Source organism: Arctopsyche grandis, chromosome 7 (genome assembly GCF_051622035.1).
Source record: "Arctopsyche grandis isolate Sample6627 chromosome 7, ASM5162203v2, whole genome shotgun sequence".
In the NCBI taxonomy this organism is placed as follows: domain Eukaryota; kingdom Metazoa; phylum Arthropoda; class Insecta; order Trichoptera; family Hydropsychidae; genus Arctopsyche; species Arctopsyche grandis.
The window spans coordinates 22,923,229-22,945,224 of record NC_135361.1 but is presented as its reverse complement, the minus strand read 5'-3'; the positions used below and the strand labels follow the sequence as shown (position 1 = coordinate 22,945,224).

Sequence of the window (21,996 nt, the reverse complement as noted above, 5' to 3'; positions counted from 1 at the left end):
TCAACGTGGAATGCAGACGAGACACCTCGCCAGAGATGCAGTGGCGAAGGTCGACGAAAGCGATCTTTGTTTGATTCCCCACCCTTCCCGGAAGAAAGTGGACCCTTCACGGCTAGACATTTTACGGTGCCCCGTCGATTATTGTTATTGCCTCAAAAACAAACTGGCCATAATGGCGGTCGTAACGACCCGACAATTACGTAAATATTTCGACTGGTTTAAATTGATTATAACGACGGCCATAACCGTCAACGTTGGCCTTCAACTTTTTGTAACGTTTCGGGGGAAAACTCTCGATGCGATGCGTTCCCCGGCTCTCGTCTTATCAGACTCTCACGATCGCCTAATCATACGTTTGGCTTACGATAGATGGAATTTAATGTGCAAATTTGATTGTTAGACTACACACCATTATTTTTTTCATTCAAAGTGAAAGCGCCTCGTTTGAAACAATAGTCAAACTAAAAATTGTCAAACAAATTTACATGTGTGTGTGTGTGTGCTACATATTTTCTATATCTCTGATGTCACTCATTCTTTCTTGATTCGTTCATAATTTACGGAGACTGCGCGTCTGTCTCGTTTCGTTTCCGTGTTTTGTAAGTGGGACGTTTTTAAAATATCGCCAATAAATTTGATTGTATTATGCGTACATTGAACTGAATGGCTCATCTGATCCGATACGAGTCGATATCGATCGCGTGCATATAATATAACATCGCTGACATTCAAAAGGTTAAACGCGCGTTTCTTATTACCGTTTGTAAGTTATTGTCTGCCTTTCTTCTCGTTCGTTCTAAAATCGTATTATTCCGCCGTTTTTAATCCGATTTATCGTTTCGTCGTTTTCTATTATTTCCAAGAAGAAGAAGAACTGGCGTCGTGACGATCCGTACGAGAAACGCGTCTCTATAGATTCAGCCTCGTGGTAACGTTTTCCAATATTCAAATACCTATGGATACATACATACATATATAATGTGTCTCGCATTTTGAATTAGTTTCATATATTTTTTTATTTGTCGGTTGGAAAAACCAACTTCGAAGATGGTTAGCTGTGGTTTTGCGGTTTTTGTTGGTATTATTTATTATATAAATGCGATCAACACAATGAATCATTATGTGTTTAGTCACAGTTGGATGGATTACCTTTCTTTCAACACTTCCAAAACAAAAGTAATGCTAACACCTACACACATTAAAGGCGTGACTATCGCGTAATGACAATTAGCATCTGTGAATTTGTTGGGGGAAGATCTATTGGTCACTTTTGAAAAGTGCAATTCCCGTGAGGCTTTCTGCAATATCCATTCAATCCAAAATTAAATCCAGAATCAGTGAAAAACACTTTCATCTTCATCTACTTTTTTCATGTCACTTTCTTTTGACATATGGGGATTATATTTATTTAAAAATCGTGTCCTCAATTTTACCGAAATGAAATTGTACTTATACGTATATTTATATGTTTATTTATAATTTTGCCATAGTGACATCTTGAAAAGTGGCATAAGTCCTCTTTTCTTCATTTCGTGAAATATCTCGCAAAACATTAAATATAATGTTTAACATTATTTAAAAATACTGGTGGCGTGTAATACGTTTATTCTGCTTTTCCGAGATTCTGGAAATATCGAATTAAAAAAAGTGATAACAATTTGGGAATCAAACAGAAATTGTGTAACGGGTCATATGTCGAGCAACTAAATATTAAACTTTTTCAACAAATTTATTTATGAAATTTGGAAGATAATAAAAAATATTTGCTAGTTCCATTATTAGGTCTCGATACTTAAAAATATATATATAAAACTGTCAGTTCTGCCAGGAAACGTCAAATTCCAATTTAAAAAACATTCTCATCTTGCTAACAACTGCATTATGGACTAAAAATCATTAAGAAAGTTGAACACATATAAAAAAATATTTTCGGAAGTGAAGATTGCAACATTTAGTTCATAGAATGTTAATCTACTACTGTGTTAATGTATGGATTTTTTTAGTATTAATTATCTTATTAGCAGAACTATACCGTTAATAATATGCTGTACATTTTTTTTTCATCATTTTCGAAACTTTTGTTTTATAGATCCGTGCTGGTATATTTATTAACCGTACATTAAAATTAACCATTTTATAAAATCAAAATAAGCCTTGAGGCAGTACAATTTTTATCGTCCAACGATTATCATCTTTGGTTACATCAAAAAAAAAAAACAACAACAACGAGAAAGTAGCAATTTTGAATGAGATTAACGTGGTGCGATTAATTTATCAAGAAATACAATACAACATTAAAGAAGACGAAGATGAAAAAAGTGAAGCGCAAACGTATTTAATATGCGTTGTGTCCGAAGATTCGAAATATAGATAATGTGCACGTGAAAACGACGCAAATTAAGCGATGCTAAACGTCTTCAATTTGTTAAGAGATCTCTACACGGAGAGAACGAGATCCCGAATGATTATATACATACATACAGATGCATATTATCGAAGGCTCATCTCGCCTTCTTTAAATTGAAGAGGATAATCACAAGTTGAATCATCGACGGCAACGTTTTCACTTTTCGCGCATGCTACGGCGTAACGCGCGTTGGATAACTCGTCTTTCTACGGCTCTCTCGCTTTTTGCGTTAAAAAAATGTATGTATGTATATATATATGTCTCATCATCGAGTGCACTTCCGTCATTCCTTGAGCATGACCGTATCGTCGCATCAACGCAATTTTCCTGGCAACTGAAGGCTTTCTTCCGCACCACACCTTTTTCGCGCGTAACAATTACACACAGTGCGCCCGTCGTCGTCGTCGACTCGAATGTAATCTGATGATTTTTTGGCATTTTAAAAAGTGAAAGCTCTCGCACCTAATTATCGCCAGGATCCAATTTGGTTTTATGGTCCGTTCGTCCGTTCGAGATATCTGCTTTTTGGGTGTATTCGTTCCGGATCCCACGACCTCCACCCATTGTGCGGAAACCGAAAGTCGCACATAGTCGCCAGTCAATATACATATGTACATATGTATATTGTACGAGTTGTGGTGGACGAAGATGATGATGGTGATCACTTTCTATTTGCTTCGCTAATGGTGACCGTTCGTGGACGAAGGTCGCGCCAATGACACGTCCGGATATGGGTGTGGTTTCAAGTCAAGGGTCAACTCTGCAATTTTATCTACTAATTGATTACCTGATTTTTTTTCTCTTTCGTTTTTGGTACAATGGTGCGAATGACCTCAATGCGCTTCGGATTCACTTTAATCCAATTTTTTCTTTTGTTCTTTGGCGAAACAATAACACATAATTAAAACGTCTTATGCATTTTGGCTTGATCTAGATTTTCCAGAATATATGTATTTCAATTACGAAAGTATCGAAAGCAAAAGATTAAAAGGAAAATATAGTGCTACACTTTGATGGCAACGACTAATGATAATCCATATCTCTTCGCTAGCGCCTTTATCTTGAGATCTTTGTGGTTCAACTCCTTCACAAAGCGAAGAGAACTATTTCTTGGGAAGTATTTTATTCCATAATATTGAGGGGAGACATTCGCAATCCCTTTATCCTTGAGAAGTTAAGATTTTTTCCCCCTGAAAATCATAGGGTTTTGCGATGATGTTGATGCCCATTAGAGCTAGAACAAGCATGCTCATGAACTCGCCCCACTCGAGAGCTGTTCGACTCCTTAAAATACTGGCGCATTCCTTGGATCTATAAAATGCCAGTTATGTTGAGGTTGAACACACCTTACTTACTTGCTAGCATGATATTATTATTTTATATATGTATATAGTTTTTTTTCATGCTTTATATAAAAAAATTTTTTATTCTATGTACGATTTTTTTATTCTATATTTGCTTTTCTTCTGGATATTTTTTTTATATTTTAACCACGGTGGCGTATTGGAGCTACCTGTCGAGTCACTGTGGTGTTGTTTTTTTTAAATAAATTAATTTGCCGACAACTTTTTCTACACGTAATTAAACAATAGCAAGTGTGATATCACATTATAACGTAATCGTGTAGAGGATTTAATGCTAATGTTAATTTCCGATTCTCTATCAATGACGTATGTGTGTGGAAAAAAATTAACTGCCATCGATTCTTTTCAAATTACATAATTAATGATCAGTGACATTCCAAAGTAAAAAAAGCTTACCGTGTTTGATCGATCGAATTCGAAAAATTCCAACGATGAGACAACGCCGATTTTTAAACCACCTGCCGCATGCGATATATGTAAAAGTGAAAGCGCGGTGAAAATTATATGAAATTCTAGAATTTTTACTTTTCGTCGAAAGAGTGATAAAATTTTATTCGGACGCGACATTTTTATCTCTTCGGATGACCTTTCGACGACCTCACGTTGACATGATTACGAAGCTCGAACCCCAATAGACACTCTGGCGATCACGACCCCATCGCACATGACATGACAACGCCGTTATTTGTCCGTTTTCTTATGTTAAACAAGAGGAAAAGTCGTCCGAGATGATTAACAACCATACCGAAGATCTAAAAGCACAATACTGTATTGCTCACTTTCTCCCCTTAAGGTCGTACCTATCATAATAGTCGAAGATACTATTTTAAATTAGTTAATTTTTGAAAAACAAATCACGACATACGTACTGTGTCTTAACCCTTTGCCCCCTTAAAATTGTACACATATATTTTTTTTTTTTTTACATATACTACAAATGCACATACGAGTATATACCAGAAAGGCCTAACAGCTACACCAAAAGCGCTTTCCTGGTCAATTACAAACATCGATCAACAATCATATTTATACAGTATCATAGAGAAATACACACATATTGATAAATTCGATAATACTAATATTTCGAGAAATACATAAATTTTACAGAGTGGGTAGCATATTTATATCATAATCAATAAATTTAAAATGCTATGAACTTGAATTAGGGAGAGAGGATAGGCTGCTAATTTTGAACCGTTCCAACAACGAGATCAGATAAATTGGCAAACTCTGATAGGAAAAGATTGACTTGAAGTCACATAAATACATACATATATCTAAGGTCTGGGTAGGAATACCGGACCAGGGAATGACCCCATGACCCCTCAGTTGAAAGCATTACAGGCTAAATACTGAGTTTTGTTGCTGGTTGTATATGTACGCAGTATGTGTTCGTCGTTTCAATTTAAAAAAATACCATTAATTTTAACTGAAATAGTTTAGATTTGTATATATAATTACATGAATTGTCCGCATTTTCCTTCTTAACGTCTGTATTAATTATTATGTATATAGTCGTTTAAGAATTTGTGAACATATATATATTTTTTACTTTTTACTGTTTAAATTTTGACTATATATGTAGATATCTCATTAGAGATAACTTGGCAGCGAGACAAACACGTGATATTTGAATATTTTGGTTTAAAATTTCGCGTATACCAAAAGTTGAATACAATACATAGAATCAAGATCTAAAGTTAACTGGGCTGAAGTATAAAAATCTCATTCGTTAAATTTTTTTTTTATAAAAACAAGTTTTATACAACACGAAATATGTACATACAAATCCAATTATTTTTATTTAATCAATCAAAAATAAATTAAACAGTTTCTGACCTAGTTCAAAATATTTTCTCAGCTTATTCATAGCATAATTTAAACTATGTATGTATGTATGTACTTTAGTGAAATAAAAGCTTTTAAAAAACATGATCTCAATAGTCATTTCAAAATTAAGAATATTATATAATATAAAGAAACGTCATTAACGAAACATGAATTACAATACCGATCTATTAATACTATCAATATTGTACGCCTAATCATTATTCATCTAGTTTCTCTTATTATACATATATATATACCTATATATGTACATAAATTTCACCACCGAGTCCGTCAAATAGTCCGATAATTGCCCATCATCGATTTGTTTAGATTCGTTTTATATCTGAAATACATTTGAGCAACATCAACAAAAAAGCCTTCATCAGGTATAAAAAAGCACGAACGAATTTCCGTGACTGCAGAATGAAATATTGCACATTATAAAACCGCACAGTAGTATGTGTATATGTTAGTAGAGCGATGAATATACATACATACCAACAAACATACGTATTATGTACTATGTACATACGTATATCCTATATTACAAATACAAAGTAGATATACGAAATCCGAAACGCGGTATCATAATATGCCCGGTATCGAAAACGGATTCAACTTTCACGTTTTTTTTAAATTTTATTTCGACAGTAAATCACGGACGCATCCACGTTATTGAGACTTTACACGATTTTTGTTTTTACATACATATAATAATGTATTTTCATGAGAAACGTAAAGCATTTTGACATCTATATTGCCCATTCCAAACAAATAATCCTTCAAAATAACATCAGGTACTTGACTTAATTTATACGCAATGTTACAAACATGTGTATGTTTGTACATAATACTAGAAAATGTTGGAGTTTACTATGTGTAGTTGAGAATGTGGTAAACTTTTTTTCGCTGATGTGCATATACATACATATGTATGTATGTATATGTACATATGTGCCATGTTGAATGCTAACAATTTGTTTTTGCTTCTGTTTACATGCCAAAATGGAATTTAGTCGCTATTTTTATGGATCAATTTTTTCCGGATTATCTTTGCTTTTTACGATCATTAAACGTGGATGTAAACGAGCGCGCGCACGAATCGTGAAATGTCTATCTTCCGTACCTACTGTTTTATTAAATTTGCTCTTTATTGTCGATTGTTACTAAAGCGATGGTTCTCAAAAGTTTTCCAACAATGTAAAGACCGATTTCATATAATCAGCAGTATTTCATATAGCCGTCGGTAGCGTTAGTGCAAACTATCGAAAGGTACCCGGGTTCGAGTTCTAAGTTGACCACGATTGAAAAGAATTTATTTGGAAATATTTCTGTAAATACTGCTGGTCAGACTTGGATATTTGTGACTTCAAGTCTATCATATCCATAGAGAGCTTGCCAATTTATCTGATTTCGTTGTTGAAACGATTCCTTGTCAAATTGGCAAAACCATCCTACCCATTATGTCGCCACTATTTGCATATGATTTCAAATATTTAATCTATAAATGTATATATATATATATATATATATATATATATATATATATATATATATATATATATATATATATATATGCAAGTTTAATACTATAGATGTCTCTCGGGGCCAACCCGTAATCATTCTGATATGAAAAGTTACTAAAAATATCTAGTAGGAATTAAATATATATTAACATTCATTAATTGCATTGTGCCTAGTGCCAATAGTCAGTAGTATAACCAGCAGTATAGCTCGTCGGTAACGTTAATACTAACCAACGAGAGGTTCCCGGGTTCAAGTCCTAGGTTGATTTCGATTGAAAAGAATTTATTCGAAAGTATTTATGTGGTACTGCTGGTCAGACTTGAATATTTGTGACTACAAGTCATAGATATATAATACACATAGATCCGCCTTCACGCTTTATACTGGTCTCCCTTTTGGCGCATGCAAAATACATGCACAGTTTCTCTCAGTAGGTAGGTAGGTACTGCTGCGTCGTAGGGAAAAAACCTTTTTTTTTCCCAACTTCCCCGCTAGTTAAATCCCCCGCACCTTAAAGATCTCTGACCAAAATCACATGTCAGGGCCCATCTAGTGTATTATACATCAATGCTACAAGTCGATCATTTACTATCAAAGTTTGGCAATTTATCTGATTTCATTACTGAAACGGTTCCTCATCAAAATTAGCAAAATCATCCTACCTACTATGTATCACCACTTTTGCTAATTTATAATTTACGTTTTCAAATTTATAATTTATAAATTTATACATGTACAAGTTTAACACCATAGGTGTCGCTTAAGGGTAGCCCGTAATAGCATCATGGGAAAATATGTATAAATTATTTTTTAATTATATAACATTTCTATGTACATAATAAGTATCAAAAGTTCTATTTACAATCTATATACAATAACGAATTGATAAAGTTTCTATAATATTTATAAAATTTGTATGTCTATTTTTTTTAATTCAATTAAATCTGATAAAAAAATGATAAATCGTGACCCAAAATACACTCACTCTTGATAATCTTTCTTCCACTTGCATCGAAATTCCTAAACTAACGTGCTTCTAATTTTATTTGTACTCTTCACTGAACAGCAATGACGTCTTCCTTTATCTGATCGATGCATTGAGGCGGGTATTTGCCACTTCCTCTCTTAACTTTCAAATTCCCAAACATCATCGATCATTTCAGTTTATCGCCTCGATGTATTGACCGAATTAAGAAAGATATCGGATGTTCTGTGATGAGCATCATTAACTGCTGCAGTGAAAATGAAAATTTTCCTCAATTCCATATATCTTTGAACATCCATTGTTTACAATTACCTTATCCCAAGTCCCTTGAGAGCCACTGGTGTATACATAATACGTGAGGAATTGCGCAATCTTAACCTAATGTGGGTTTATTTGCCACCGACCGACGATCATATAACCTTTTTCTTTGTAATTCGCATTACCGTAGTGGCGTTCCACTAAAAGCCTCAAATTGAACTATAATTACACAGGAGGAAGTTAATGATCTCACGACAAGTACATACATAGTAGCTGTCTTACACGGCATATGACTGTACAGAGCCGTGCAATAGATCACCCAATTCCTCAACCTGGGTATTGTTTGCTAAAAAATTTGGCGAAATACGGTCAAAGCAATCTCTCAGCCAGCCACCCACGCGAGCCACAAAAGCCACTTTTCACTGACATTCCAAAAACAAATCCCAAACAACAATACGGAACGACCTTTAAGATTAGGATTTTAATTAAATTTTACGCTATATTGCTTCAATCACACCCATTGTAATAAATTTAACGAATGCCTGCGTTCGTACGACACGAAGTTTTCATTTTCGATGTGTTTCTCGATTGCAAATTGGTGTACTTATCTCTTAATACCTCCAATTATGGCACTATTTAAACAATTATCATATGCAGTGTCTGCGGATAAACGAAAAAATGTGTGTTTGTATAGAAAGTTTTTTTTTTATCATACATATATGCAAATATTTATTTATGCGTTAGTGGAACACACATCGTAGAAAATTAGGTCGTGTATGGTATACGTCAAGTCAAACATCTGCCATTTTTTCTTTTAAAACATCGCTGATTTATCGTCGAATCATGTGATGATTTCACCAATTATTCGTACGTTTGACGTGTGTTTGTTAATTTTTTCTGCGTATGGATCAGAAAAGAGTATGTGGACTAAATTGAAACGCATTTTCTATGTTTTCTCGTGAAAAGTGAATCACATGCGCAAAAACAACTTAGCCATGATGAAATTAAGCCATTCACTGGTGAAATTAATTACAGTGAATATTTTAGTAATTTTGAACACAATATGATCAATTTGGTGCATGGTCAACACAGTCTTCATTATCATATTTGAGGCCATTGGGCCTTAACGTTAATTGAACTAATGCTAAGTATTAACAATGTCTTTTTATTTTTAAATTTTACCATAATGCCATTACGGGTTGCCCCTGACTGATGGCTATGGTATTAAACTTGTACCTTTGTATAAATTTTGAAATCATATTCAAATAGTGGAGACAAATAATATGTAGAATAGTTTTGCCAGTTTCAACAATGAAATCAGATAAATTGGCAAACTGGTGGCAATCGATCGACTTGGAGTCACAAATATCTGTCTGACCAGCAGGACTGTAGAAATACTCGGAATATATTCGTTTTAATTGAGGTCAACCCAGGCCAAGAAACCAGGCAACGGTGGTAACATTAACGCAACCATCGAGCCTTGCTTCTGGATGTATTTTTTTATTTACATACATATGTACATATTTACTTTATACCAGGAAGGCCTAACAGGTAAACCTCTATGTGCATTTCTAGCCAATTATAAACATCGATAAACAATTAATAGGGAAATTTTACATAGCATCATACAGATTTCAATGGAAAAATTTGACAAACATTTTGCGTTTTTGCAGCATATTATAAATCAGCAAAGTCGAGATGCTAAAAACTCAAATTTTGGCTAGAAACATGACAAGTTTACAATTCCTTGCAACCGCTTCAATTAAATCAGACAAATTTGCAAACTCTAATAGGAAACGATCGATCTGGAGTCACATATCCAATATTTGTTTGGCCAGCAGCACTGGGTCCGGTATTGAACCCATGACCACTCTGAAAGCAATATGCGCTGACCACTGATATATGCAGCTAGTTATATGTATGTACATATATGTATGTCAGACCACCGGTTGACCGATCTACGTTAGTGACAAACTAATGTGTATTCAAATCTAATTTATATTTTGTCAATAAATTCAATAAAATCTACAAATATTTTGTCAATCAAATTTGACAAAAATTTATTTTTGAAATGTACGTTTTGAGATCCGTCAATCATATTCGAGTGACTTGGCGTAGTAAAACAACCATTGTCTATCGTCGATAGCATTCGTATGTATGCTCCGTTATATCAATATTATAAGCTTCTTAGACATTATAATGAAATTATAGGTATTTAAACTGATCTAGTTTTCATACAACCAGTTACGGTGTTATTCTCACTATTGAGTATAGTTAATTATTCCGACTAGATTTTTTTGTATATTTTATATGATACCAAATTTGTATAATATTAAAAAAAAATTAATCTAAAATTTGCAATTACGTAGATGAAAATCTCAAAAATTCTATATATTTTCCGACTGATCTTGAGACGCTTTTCAAAGATTCGTGCTCGGACAGGTACTAGCGGAGATCTTTTGCATAAGCGAATCGTGCGATATTACCATACAAATTAGCATCGACACGCATCACGAGAAGCGTAAAATCAAAGATTTTTCTCGGCTCGCGAGCTGAATATATGAATGTAAACATCAAGCTCGCGGTAAAATGGAAAACGACTATGAATATTCACCGACGGGTTATCGTTCATTCACTCGCGCGATAATATTATGAGAGCTTTTACGACATATGCATTTATGTATGTATGTATAGATGGATGGATGTTCGAAGAGAGATCGGCCCGTACACACAGGTGCTGGACCACTCGAGAGGAATTTCACCTGAAGTGACGAAACAATACGTGCTTTCTGTACAGGTGAAGTGGGGAGAAGTCGTCTCGGTGACCTACGCCCCCACACAAAGTCGCATCATCGCGGCGGGAGCCACCGATCAATTTGCCTACTGCCCGACGCGTCTAATGTTTCAAATTAACCGCATCATCATCGTCATATTGATTTGTTGTTTCTTTCGTAATTATCCGTATGCTAGGGCGCGATTGATTCTATTGAGCGTGGATAGCTCCAAAGTGCGCGGTCTCGTTACGCTCGTGACACTCGTCGAAAATTTAACACGTCTTATGGTTTGGAAACATTTCGGCAGGCTTGTGTGATCTTGTTATTGTGACCTTTAAGTCATTACATCATGAACTTTCAAGACGTCTTTCAATTTTCCAGTCGACTCCTTTTATGGCACGTGGACGTCTTCTTCTCACGTTTGTTTGTTGAGTTTCTCATTTTTTTTTTTGCTGTTGCTTGTATCTATAAATCATCATCGCTCATTTTTGGGAAAATTGAAAAGAATTTTTCGCCTTGAGGGTTTCAATTTGTCGCTTTAAATTGCAATATAGTGTACTCTCGATTATCGGGCTATTGCTGGTGAGTTTGGGACCGGATAATCCGAACTATACATTTTTGATATCCTTTCTATTGTTGTAATGATATGCGTTGAAAACCTGGATCAATTAAATCGCAATCAAACCCTGTTTTCCCCATCAACATTTTCAAATCATTTGTAATTATCCATATTATAAATTTTCCATATTGTAAATTTTCCATATTCCAAAGAGTACACTGTATTTTCAACAAAATATATTGATTTTAAAAGGTATTAGCATGCCTTATTCTTAATGTATGAAGAATACTATTCTTAATGTATGAAGAATACTATTCTTAATGTATGAAGAATACTATTCTTAATGTATGAAGAATACTATTCTTAATGTATGAAGAATAATATTCTTAATGTATGAGGAATAATACTAAGATAAAGTTGTCCTGATTTTCATTTTTTCTTTCCCTTTTAGTTAAAGATTAAGATCATAGAACTATTTAATAGTAGATTCTTCCGTGCGCGGTATTTTGCCCGAATGGACGCTTGACCGAACAGACATTAGGCCGACGGACTTTATGCTGAAAGGACATTTGGCCGAATGCACATTAGACCGATAGACGTTTAGCCGAACGGACATTTGGCGGATTGAAAATTTTAATTGCTTTAATTTATTTCTAATCACCAATGGATGGCGAATGGCTGTGACTCATTATGATGATGATGATGATGATAAAAAAAAGTATTTACCAGTCCGAGGCACGAAAAATTTTAGTAGTACTGAACTAGGACATTTCAAATATAGTAGAAGTTTTTGAATTTAAAAACAATTTAAGTTGAAAAAGACGTTCCATTTGCACCACCGCCACCCCATTAAATACCCTAAGCATAATTTTTATCGTCTACTATTTACTAAATGCAAATATTAAATCTAATTTAAACAATTATAATTTTGTTCGGCCAAGTGTCCGTTCGGAGAAATATCCGTCGGCCAAGTGACCATTCGACCAATAGTTCGTCAACCGATTCTTCTCCATGTGAGCTCGTCTTGTGCCATCATTTTTTACGTAAATCAAGTTGAAGCCCCTCCCGAATTGTCTTATCTATCAATTCTAAATTCCTTTTTGGTTTTTCAACTTTTCAACTTTTCAACTTTGATTTTTCTCTCTTTTAAAATAATGATTAATGAAAACGTGATTTCACAGCTATTTTTCAATGACAGAAGATATGTAGATAGCCTTTAACAGAAATAGTATTTTATCATTGGCAAAGTGTGTATTGTATCTCCATGTCCATCAGACTTTGTCTACATGACTGACGTACAAGATCATGCAAAAGATTACATAACTTTACATAAATCATGTCACAAAATATAGAATTCGCATTATTGTTATTGCATGTAAATACGGCATTTAAAAGACAAACATTGCGATTGAATTCGTGAAATTTATCATAACGCTTAGAAAATTTCGAAACGTTGCAGAATAGGAAGCGTTACATTCGGGCCATTCTTTTGACGTTCATCAAGCATCATCGTCGTCTGAAATTATTTAAATTTCAAAACTCTCTTTTAGGATGCTGACTGACATTTCGGACGCATTACAAAGACGCGCCCGTGAGACAGACGTTGATATCGAAATTGCAACACTGCGTACATATTGACGTGCACACACACCCCAGGCTAAAAATTTAAATATTTCATATGTGTATGCTAAAATCAACCTGAGCTAGCGTGCGGTATTATTATTGTTCTGTAACGACGAGTACATACATACATACGTTGTGATACAGACAGACTCCGCGCTGCAAACTTTGACCTCTCGCTTAATACTCGTGTGCAATTACGTGAAAATATGATTGGCGTTTTGCAAACGTTAACTAGATTTTCCCTTTTGTTCTGCAGATGTACGACGTAGTTGCTAATTTGATGGTATGCTTGAATGGTGAATAGCAATTGATCAGCACCGTATGATGATCAATTTATTGGATGTAATGAAGCTTTCACACAAAGCTCGTGTTGAATATGAAACGTCGTCATCACAATATATATAATTATTATTGACGATTGAATTGAAGACATAAATAATACGTGTTGTATAATACTTGTGAGTATTTTCACACAGAAAAATGCATGTGTCGTTTTCAATAGATGAAATAAAAATTCCTTTATCGTACACGTGGAAATCTACATACATATTTCCTATTGCAGACAAGTATTATTTCTCCGATTGAAATCGCTATCATTACGTTTACTAATGAAATGGTTTCTTTTCGCTGGCGTGTAAAAATCTACGGTAAAAATAATTTTAATGCAATGTGGCGAATGTCTCGTATGGATGGTTTACGTGTTCGCAACATTTTCATGTTAATAATGTCGTACGGATGATTTGCCGTTTCTATGAATGAGAAGTTTCTACTCATAAATAAAATTTAGCAGATGTTTTGTGTGTATTGACACGAATATTTTGCATCGTTTTGTAAATTGAACGTGGAACATTTTTTACGTACATACATACTTATCCTTTGTTTAAAAAATGTCACTTCTTTTCAAAGATTTGGAAAATCTCTTTTTAATATTATAGCCTAAATTCCGTTAAAAAATAATCTATACTCATCTCTTGATTTACTTAGTAAATACGTTGCACAAAAAACATATTTTTCTTTTGATTTTGAATCAAAATATCATCGTTTTCCTAAAATGTCCAACGTTGATCTTAAAATGATCATCAAGTAATATAATGAAAATATGTAGAATAACGAAATTATCAAAACATTGAACGATAACTAAATTTTCCGAGAAAAGACTTTAACGAGTGTATAACCTTGAAACCCAAAGTTAAAATCAAAATATTTTTTTTATCAATTATAAAAAAGGTTAAGCCTTCGAATAATGTTACCGATTCAAATTAAAAGACTCCAATAATACATAGTTATTATGAAAAATCAAAAAAAATATTTCGCGGAGACCATGAAGTTTAATTATGCCAACTTCTACATATGTACATATGTATCAGAATTGACCAATTGTGATTTGTTTATTGATACCAATACGAAATTTTGCTCTAAAAGATATTGATCTTATCCCCCATTAATTGCTACTTTTTAAATCAATGACTTTTCTCTCTACATATTATATAAGATTATCCAAAGTACACTCACTGAAACGCAACTCACATGATCCATTTAAATTTTTATTTTCACAATCATGGAAAACGGTTAAATACACAGTATATTCAGTTAATTTTTTTACATTCTACTTGCATGCATATGTACGAGTATGTATGTAATTATGTATGTAGTAGTGAGTGATTTGCTTCACACAGTCTTTATAATACAATCCATGGATGCAACATCAAATTCCTCGATATTCAATAATGCAATTCGTTTGTTCTATACGGCTAGTCTATATTACGTATATAAATATGTATAGACGACAGAGAAGAGAATCACTATAAATCGCATTTGGATTAGTACCTCTATCTACATATGTACGTACATATATAGGTGGACGACCACTAATTCAGGTAGCAGTAACAAATTGTAAAATCCAGCCCTAATCTACGGATCAGCGTTCGTCACTTTTCGCGTTTTTCCTGACGGATACCCATTTATTCAGACGTTGGCCAACGGATAAACGGCCGGTCCATTGTTTACTCTCGCTCAAAACGTTCCGATACACGTCGCTGTGTGAACCGAACACGTTTATTGTATACACGGGCGCGCGACATTTCGTGCCTTTCATCCATGTGTCGCTCTCAGTATATCCAGCTGTCTGTGTGTGAAAAAAAAAAAAATATATATATATATATATATATATATTTAGATCCACCGCTGTGAGAATTCTCGATGACACGCCGATAAAAGAATACAACGCTCATTGTTGCCCCGACGGACAATTTCAGAACGTGTCGAATGTCGGCGAGCACTTCCGAAATATAAAAATAAATTTCAAATTATGCAAACGCGGGCCGAATCGGTTGTTTTGAAGTTTGCGGTCGTTTCTCTGCTTTAATTGTCATTTGAAAATGATATTGTGTACTATTTTGTAAATTTTTCGCTTTGCGGCTCTCGTTTGGATGAATATGTAGTACTTACCCTAAATGCACAATAATCACTTGGTATTACATATACTATTATAGCTTTAACTGCGTTCGAATTTACATATAATCAGTGATTTTTTTGTGTATTAATCATAATGATATGTTGCTTAATAGCTTGATAAAAGTGTAACCTAGTAGTATCCATTATATGAAATGATTTTCAGACAAACTTTCAACTCTTTAATTGAAAAGATTATGAAATTGTTTATATTTGAAAATTACATACGATATTCTCTACTGTTATTTTTCAACGAATCTTATTCTAAAAGTGATAGATCAATTATTTATAAGGCTACCAAGGATCAATCACTATAAGGATCAATTATAAGGCTAACAAGTATTCGAATATCGAATAGTAGGTTAGCTTTCAATTATTTAGATAAAGTTTTGGAAATATCAAGATATTTTTAAAATTTTGAGATAATCCTAATTTGATACGTGAAATAGAATCTAATGTGTTGTAGATTGAAAATTTCGTATAAAAAGAATTCGAATACTTAGATTTGGGACCCCTAGCTCCTACTATTATAATACTTATGAATGTATCAGGTGTTATTGTTTGTATTTAATTTTTAATATTTCATTAAGATTGAATCTATGAGGTTAATCCTTTGATTATACATAGTACTACAATCATTGAGATTATATTACATATTGTACTTTGCTTTGTAATTTTTTAACTGAAAGGAGCTGGTGAATAATTTCATTATTAAGAACTTGCGTTCTTAAAATTTATAATTAAATAACCAATAATTGCATTAGAAATAAAATTTCGAAAAAAAGTTCCAACTATGTATAAATATCCAGATTTTATAGCATCTTATTTAATTAATGTTTATTAATTAAAGGGAAGACCTAACAGGTAAATCCGATGCGCCTTCTTGGTCCCTTAATTAGACGAAAGAGCTTTCAAATAGTAAAAATATGTTTAAGCTTTCATTTTTAACTCACCTTAATCATTTCGATTTTCCACCAATAGCCAATCACTCCTATAATTCAAACGAAAGTTCGCTGTGCACTTCACTAATGTTGTTCGATCGTATGCGATAAGTCAAATAGTCCTAAGACAGGTTCTCTAATTCCCGATGGGTACGGAATAGAGTTTGCAATAAATTGATAGCAAGCAGAGAAAGGTGAAAGGAGGTTATCCGAAAGCACTGTTGAACCGACGGCGACTTGGAGTACACTGAACGCAGCTTCATCTCCTTCAGCTGATGCTGGCGGATGCCATCAGCCATCTCCGAAGGGAGGGAGTGCCGAACCAGAGGAGGGTACGAAAGACGGTTTCATAAATCTCGTAAATTTGTCGGATGTTACCGCACACATCCCGCGGTGAAACCCCACATAGGCCCTCGGGCTCAACACCATAAAAAATATATACTCATATGATATAAACTCGCATTATTCACTCTCGGCCACAAAGAGAGCCGCTCTTGCGAAAGGTATGAAGATCTACTGATGCTACTTTTTCGTTGTACGATATTTATTTATGGCACTTCGTAGGAAGCTCGCCGACAAGTGTAATTACAAATTTAAATCTTACTTTTACCATATAAATTAAACGCTCATACCTAAATCGTTTCATGTAAATTATATACGAATAGATACATATACATATACGCGTAGGCAAACAATTAACTGCGTTGAAGTTTTATCATCACTGTTGAACGTTTTTCCATTGAGAGTGGTAAACTTCAAATGAATATAAGCAGCAACTTGAGAATTCTCTTGAAATTCATATGTATGTACATACATTGAAAAAACTAGTAATAATTCCAGGAGGATTTGAAAGGGACGGCTCAAGAATCCATAAGTAAATATTCAAGAGGCAGTTCATGGCATGTTCTTTTAAAGAAACGAGTAGAAGCATTTGGACCATGACTCGACTAAAATAAAGAAATGGAGAAGTGAAATATGTAAAGTGTTGAAAAATTTCAAGAAAATTACAGTAAGGACAATTTCGAATTAAAAATTTTAATTCTTAAAATTGTCGCAATTTTTTTATATGTTAATAGTATTAATTGATCAATCTTAAATCTATTTTTTTTTATTATTATTTTTAATTTATATTTACCATGGTGCCACTACGAGTTTTACCCCAAGGTAACACCTATCGCCAAATTTATACATACATATGTATGTATCTACGTACTTTATATAAATTTATAACATTATTATTATAAATTTGAAATTATATTCAAATAATGGTCACAAATGAGGATAGCTTAGTGCTCTACCAGTGCACTAAGCTGTGGCTATATATTACATACATACATACGTATGTGTCTAATGCTGAAATGTCAATGAGCGGGTCACGTAGGACGAAGCTAGAAGAATGGACGACAGATGGACGAAAGAAATGCTCAAATGATACCCAACATAATGCAAAAATGTGCAATAAAGGTCACAAGGGAGATGGGTGGATGTAATTAGAAAAAAGAGTTACTCAAAACAGAGATGAACTGAGGCATGCTGGAGAGGTCTTCATCCAGCAGTAGATGGTGAATGGCTATAAATAGTCTATCTATGTATGTATATGTATGTATATATGTAGTATGTATATAAAAATCAATGTTAGTCTGTTTGTCTGTCACGTATGCGTTCCTATACCATTCAACCAATTGCGATGAAACTTACAGGAGTTATTGTGTGTATTTCCGTGGTGGTTTCTGTAAAAAAATCGCCCAAAAACGGGAACGGGAAAAACGGGCATGAATGGCATTGCAAAGGAATAATTTCAAATGTTTTCACGTCTCCACCTGCGTTGTTAGGGTAAAATAAACAAACAATTGAATAATTTCAAATGTTTTGGCCCCCGCGTTTTCCCGACAAATGGGAACGGGAACGAGAACGAGAACGGGATCGGGAACGGGAATTGCATGCGTTATTGTGGCATTGCAACGCATGCCGGGTTCAGCTAGTGATGTATAAAATGTAATCAAAGTGTTTCTCGAAATACTCGATTAATTCATCTCGGATAATATCCAAACTAATAATTATTAAAATTTTCTAAGCAAATAATATAATACATAATAATATATTTGGTTTGTTCAAAGTCACTCTTTCAAGCGTTGTCTTACTCGATTCTTACCTCGAAATTAAAAAAAAGTTTCCCACCTCTGCCATACACAATAGATATCCGATGCATTCGAAGAATTAGAGAGATAACTTAGGATAACTATCATCGTAATCGCTTCCATTGTGCATTTTTGTATGAAAACCAATTTAAAGAAATCGCAGCATGTAAATGTATCGCACTGATGCAACATTCATTCAATTTGAATATTCGTAATAGATTTCAATAGAAGATGCACAATAATGTTTTCAATAATAGAATCATCGATTCAACCTATGTATGTATGTATGTAACATCATACAGTGCTATTGTTTCATTTTTATAATCACTCACATACAATGATGCTTTTCCTGTCTCACATACATACTAGGGAATGCAATACCGGTGTACCGGTATCCCGGCTTACCGGTAAATCGGCAAAATTTCGCCATCAGTCACTACCGGAAACTGTTTTATCGCTAATTAAGTAAATATTAACGCAAATTAAGTACATTATTACATTAAAAATCGATGCAAGTGGCGTATTGTGGATTAGGTTGTCTGGAATTTGTTTATTTTCAGTATTAAATGTGGCAATTTTAAATTGATAAATTTCCTGACAACACGGTCCAATCAAAGCGTAATAAATAAATATGATTGATTAAAAAATTAAAATTTATTTACTTTTACGAATTTACCAAAACGCATTTATTTAACCAGCAGTGTGGACTAGTGGTTAGAATGTTGCTTTCAAGCATAGTGGTCACGGGTTTGAGTCTCACTGGCTGCTGCTGGCCATACCTTGGTTTGTGACTCCAATTAAATCGTTTCCTATCAGGTTTTGCCCATTTATCTGATTGTCATTGAAACAGTTCCAAAAATTTGGCAACCATTACCCATTTCTCGCAACTTTCGAGTTTTCAGTATTTCGAATTTCGCTGATTCGTATAAAAAATGCTGCAAATTTGTCCATAAATGTCTCGCAAATACCAATTTTTCAGCATCTAGAAATTTTACGATTTAAAAAAAAGCTCCGAAAATGTATCTACATACATACATATGTACATATATATGATGCTTTGTTAAAATTATTCTAAAGAATTGTATATCGATGTCTGTAATTGGCCAGGAAGGCGCATTGGGGTTTACCTACTGGGCCTTCCTGGTATATATGTATGTACATAAAAATAAAATTAAAAAAAATGAAAATATGAAATTCATTTGAAATTTAGTTTTTATTTATTCACTGTTCAATACATTTAAGTTGACGTTTTTAGGAAAAGTAGCCACAAAGTTGTCTAATCCATGAAAAAAACATTTTTCATTTACCGGTAAATACCGCTAGTAGGAAAAATCATTCACCCTTTACCAGTTTATAAAATTTGACGGTAAATTACAGTCCCATATACAATAGCCAGCAGTATGGCTTAATGATAGCGTGTATGTTTAGTACCAAGTGATCAGTTCGATCCGCCATACTGCTGGTTTAATTTGGGGGTATTTGTGACTCCAAATCGATCGTTTCTTATCAGAGTTTGCCAATTTTATCTGTAAAATTGGCAAACATCATCTTTCCTGTTGTCACAAATCTTCTGTATTTATTGTGTGTATAATTTGTAAAAATTATGTACAAAATCTAAATCCATAGATGTCTCAATGGATTAATTATGTAATTAATTAATTAATTATTTTTTATTTCGTGTTCTTCAGCTTCTCAAAATACAGTGATTTGTGTAATAATAAAATGCTGCATTGTTTGTAATTGATTGTCCAGGAAGGCGCATTGGGGTCTTTCTACCAAGCCTTCCTGGCATATATCTATGCAAAAATAAAATAAAATAGGTATATATGTACATACATATACCGAGCTTTTCGCGTATACATACATCGACGTACATATGTATGATATCGACATGAAAAACTTTATATAATACAATAAGCTATCTGTATAACGAACGAACATGATCTGTTTCACATATAATATGTCTCGTAAATGTACGCTCACATTCGACTTAATGGTTTAATAATAACAGGCGAAGACAATCGCAACGAACGACACATGTCGTGGACCCCACACACGCTCCACATTATAATGACATTTCGTAATAAATTACACAACGTATAAAATTTACCTTATGTGCCCTGAAATTATAAGAATATAAGGTGTGTGCTTAGTGCAAGAATGCCAACAAGTAAAAAAGTAGGCAAAGTGTTGCCAAATCCCTTGTCGATAATTGAAATCAGCCATCGTTCGCACAGATCTGTGAATGGAGTTGTACCGTTTAATCTTTTCTAGATGATGTCGCCTAATTTCGCAATATAGGAGTTTATTATTGTATGTAGTGGCTCATTATGGGAACCGTTCGACTGTGTGATACTTACTTACCCTTTCATTCATTCTCTGCTCGTTTCGAAAATGAGTTCAAGGCGCTTTTTTCATCAATCAAAATTATATGAAAACAATCCGTTTCATTATATGTATATTTTCCTTGCTTATTTATTTAAAATTTAACGATTTACCTGTTCTCGGGGTCGTTCTATGTAAATGGGTTAATCAATGAAAATCGATCGATTTTTAATTTATTTAATTAAATTGAACGCGTATAGGTGCAATCTTAATAATATGTGTGTAATTAATAATATTTATCGTGTGATTCAGTCTAGTGCAAGTCATCTCAATTTGTTGCTTATTAATTTTTCAAAGCAAATACTTTTGTGCTAGTTTGATCCGTATCGCACTGTATTCTAAGTATAATCAAAAAATACGGCGAATGTACATACATATACATACATATGCGAAGTTATATTTAAAATTGGTGTAAGTGCACTTTTCTTAATTTCGAGAAATATCTGGCAAAACATATTTGTAGAAAATACTGGTGGCCTATAATATGCTTATTCTGCTGAAATTTTGAAAAAGTGAAATTTGTGAATTAAGTCGAACATAAATAGTGTTTTTGGAACTGAAAATTGGACTTCCACCACTTTTAAATATAATATACTACTCGTATACTATTGGAAAAATTCTAATTTGAATATTGATTACACTGTTCGACACGAAAAATGGTTCGGAGACGAGATATGACTTTTCTTATAGATCTATGCCCAGTAAATACGAATCTGATAATAAAAAAATGTTGATTGGCTTGAGATTCGGAGAT

At 33.7% G+C, this 21,996-nt stretch overlaps 1 protein-coding gene across 1 annotated transcript in view; it reads right to left on the bottom strand.

The window, feature by feature from the left end:
- LOC143914179 (uncharacterized) overlaps positions 1–16,993 on the bottom strand; it is a 42,163-nt gene extending 25,170 nt beyond the window's left edge. Inside the window, exon 1 of the mRNA XM_077434286.1 lies at positions 16,732–16,993. Coding sequence (XP_077290412.1) covers positions 16,732–16,740 — 9 coding nt within the window. The 5' untranslated portion in view covers positions 16,741–16,993. The remainder of the gene's footprint in view (positions 1–16,731) is intronic.
- Between the last annotated feature and the right edge of the window lie 5,003 nt (positions 16,994–21,996).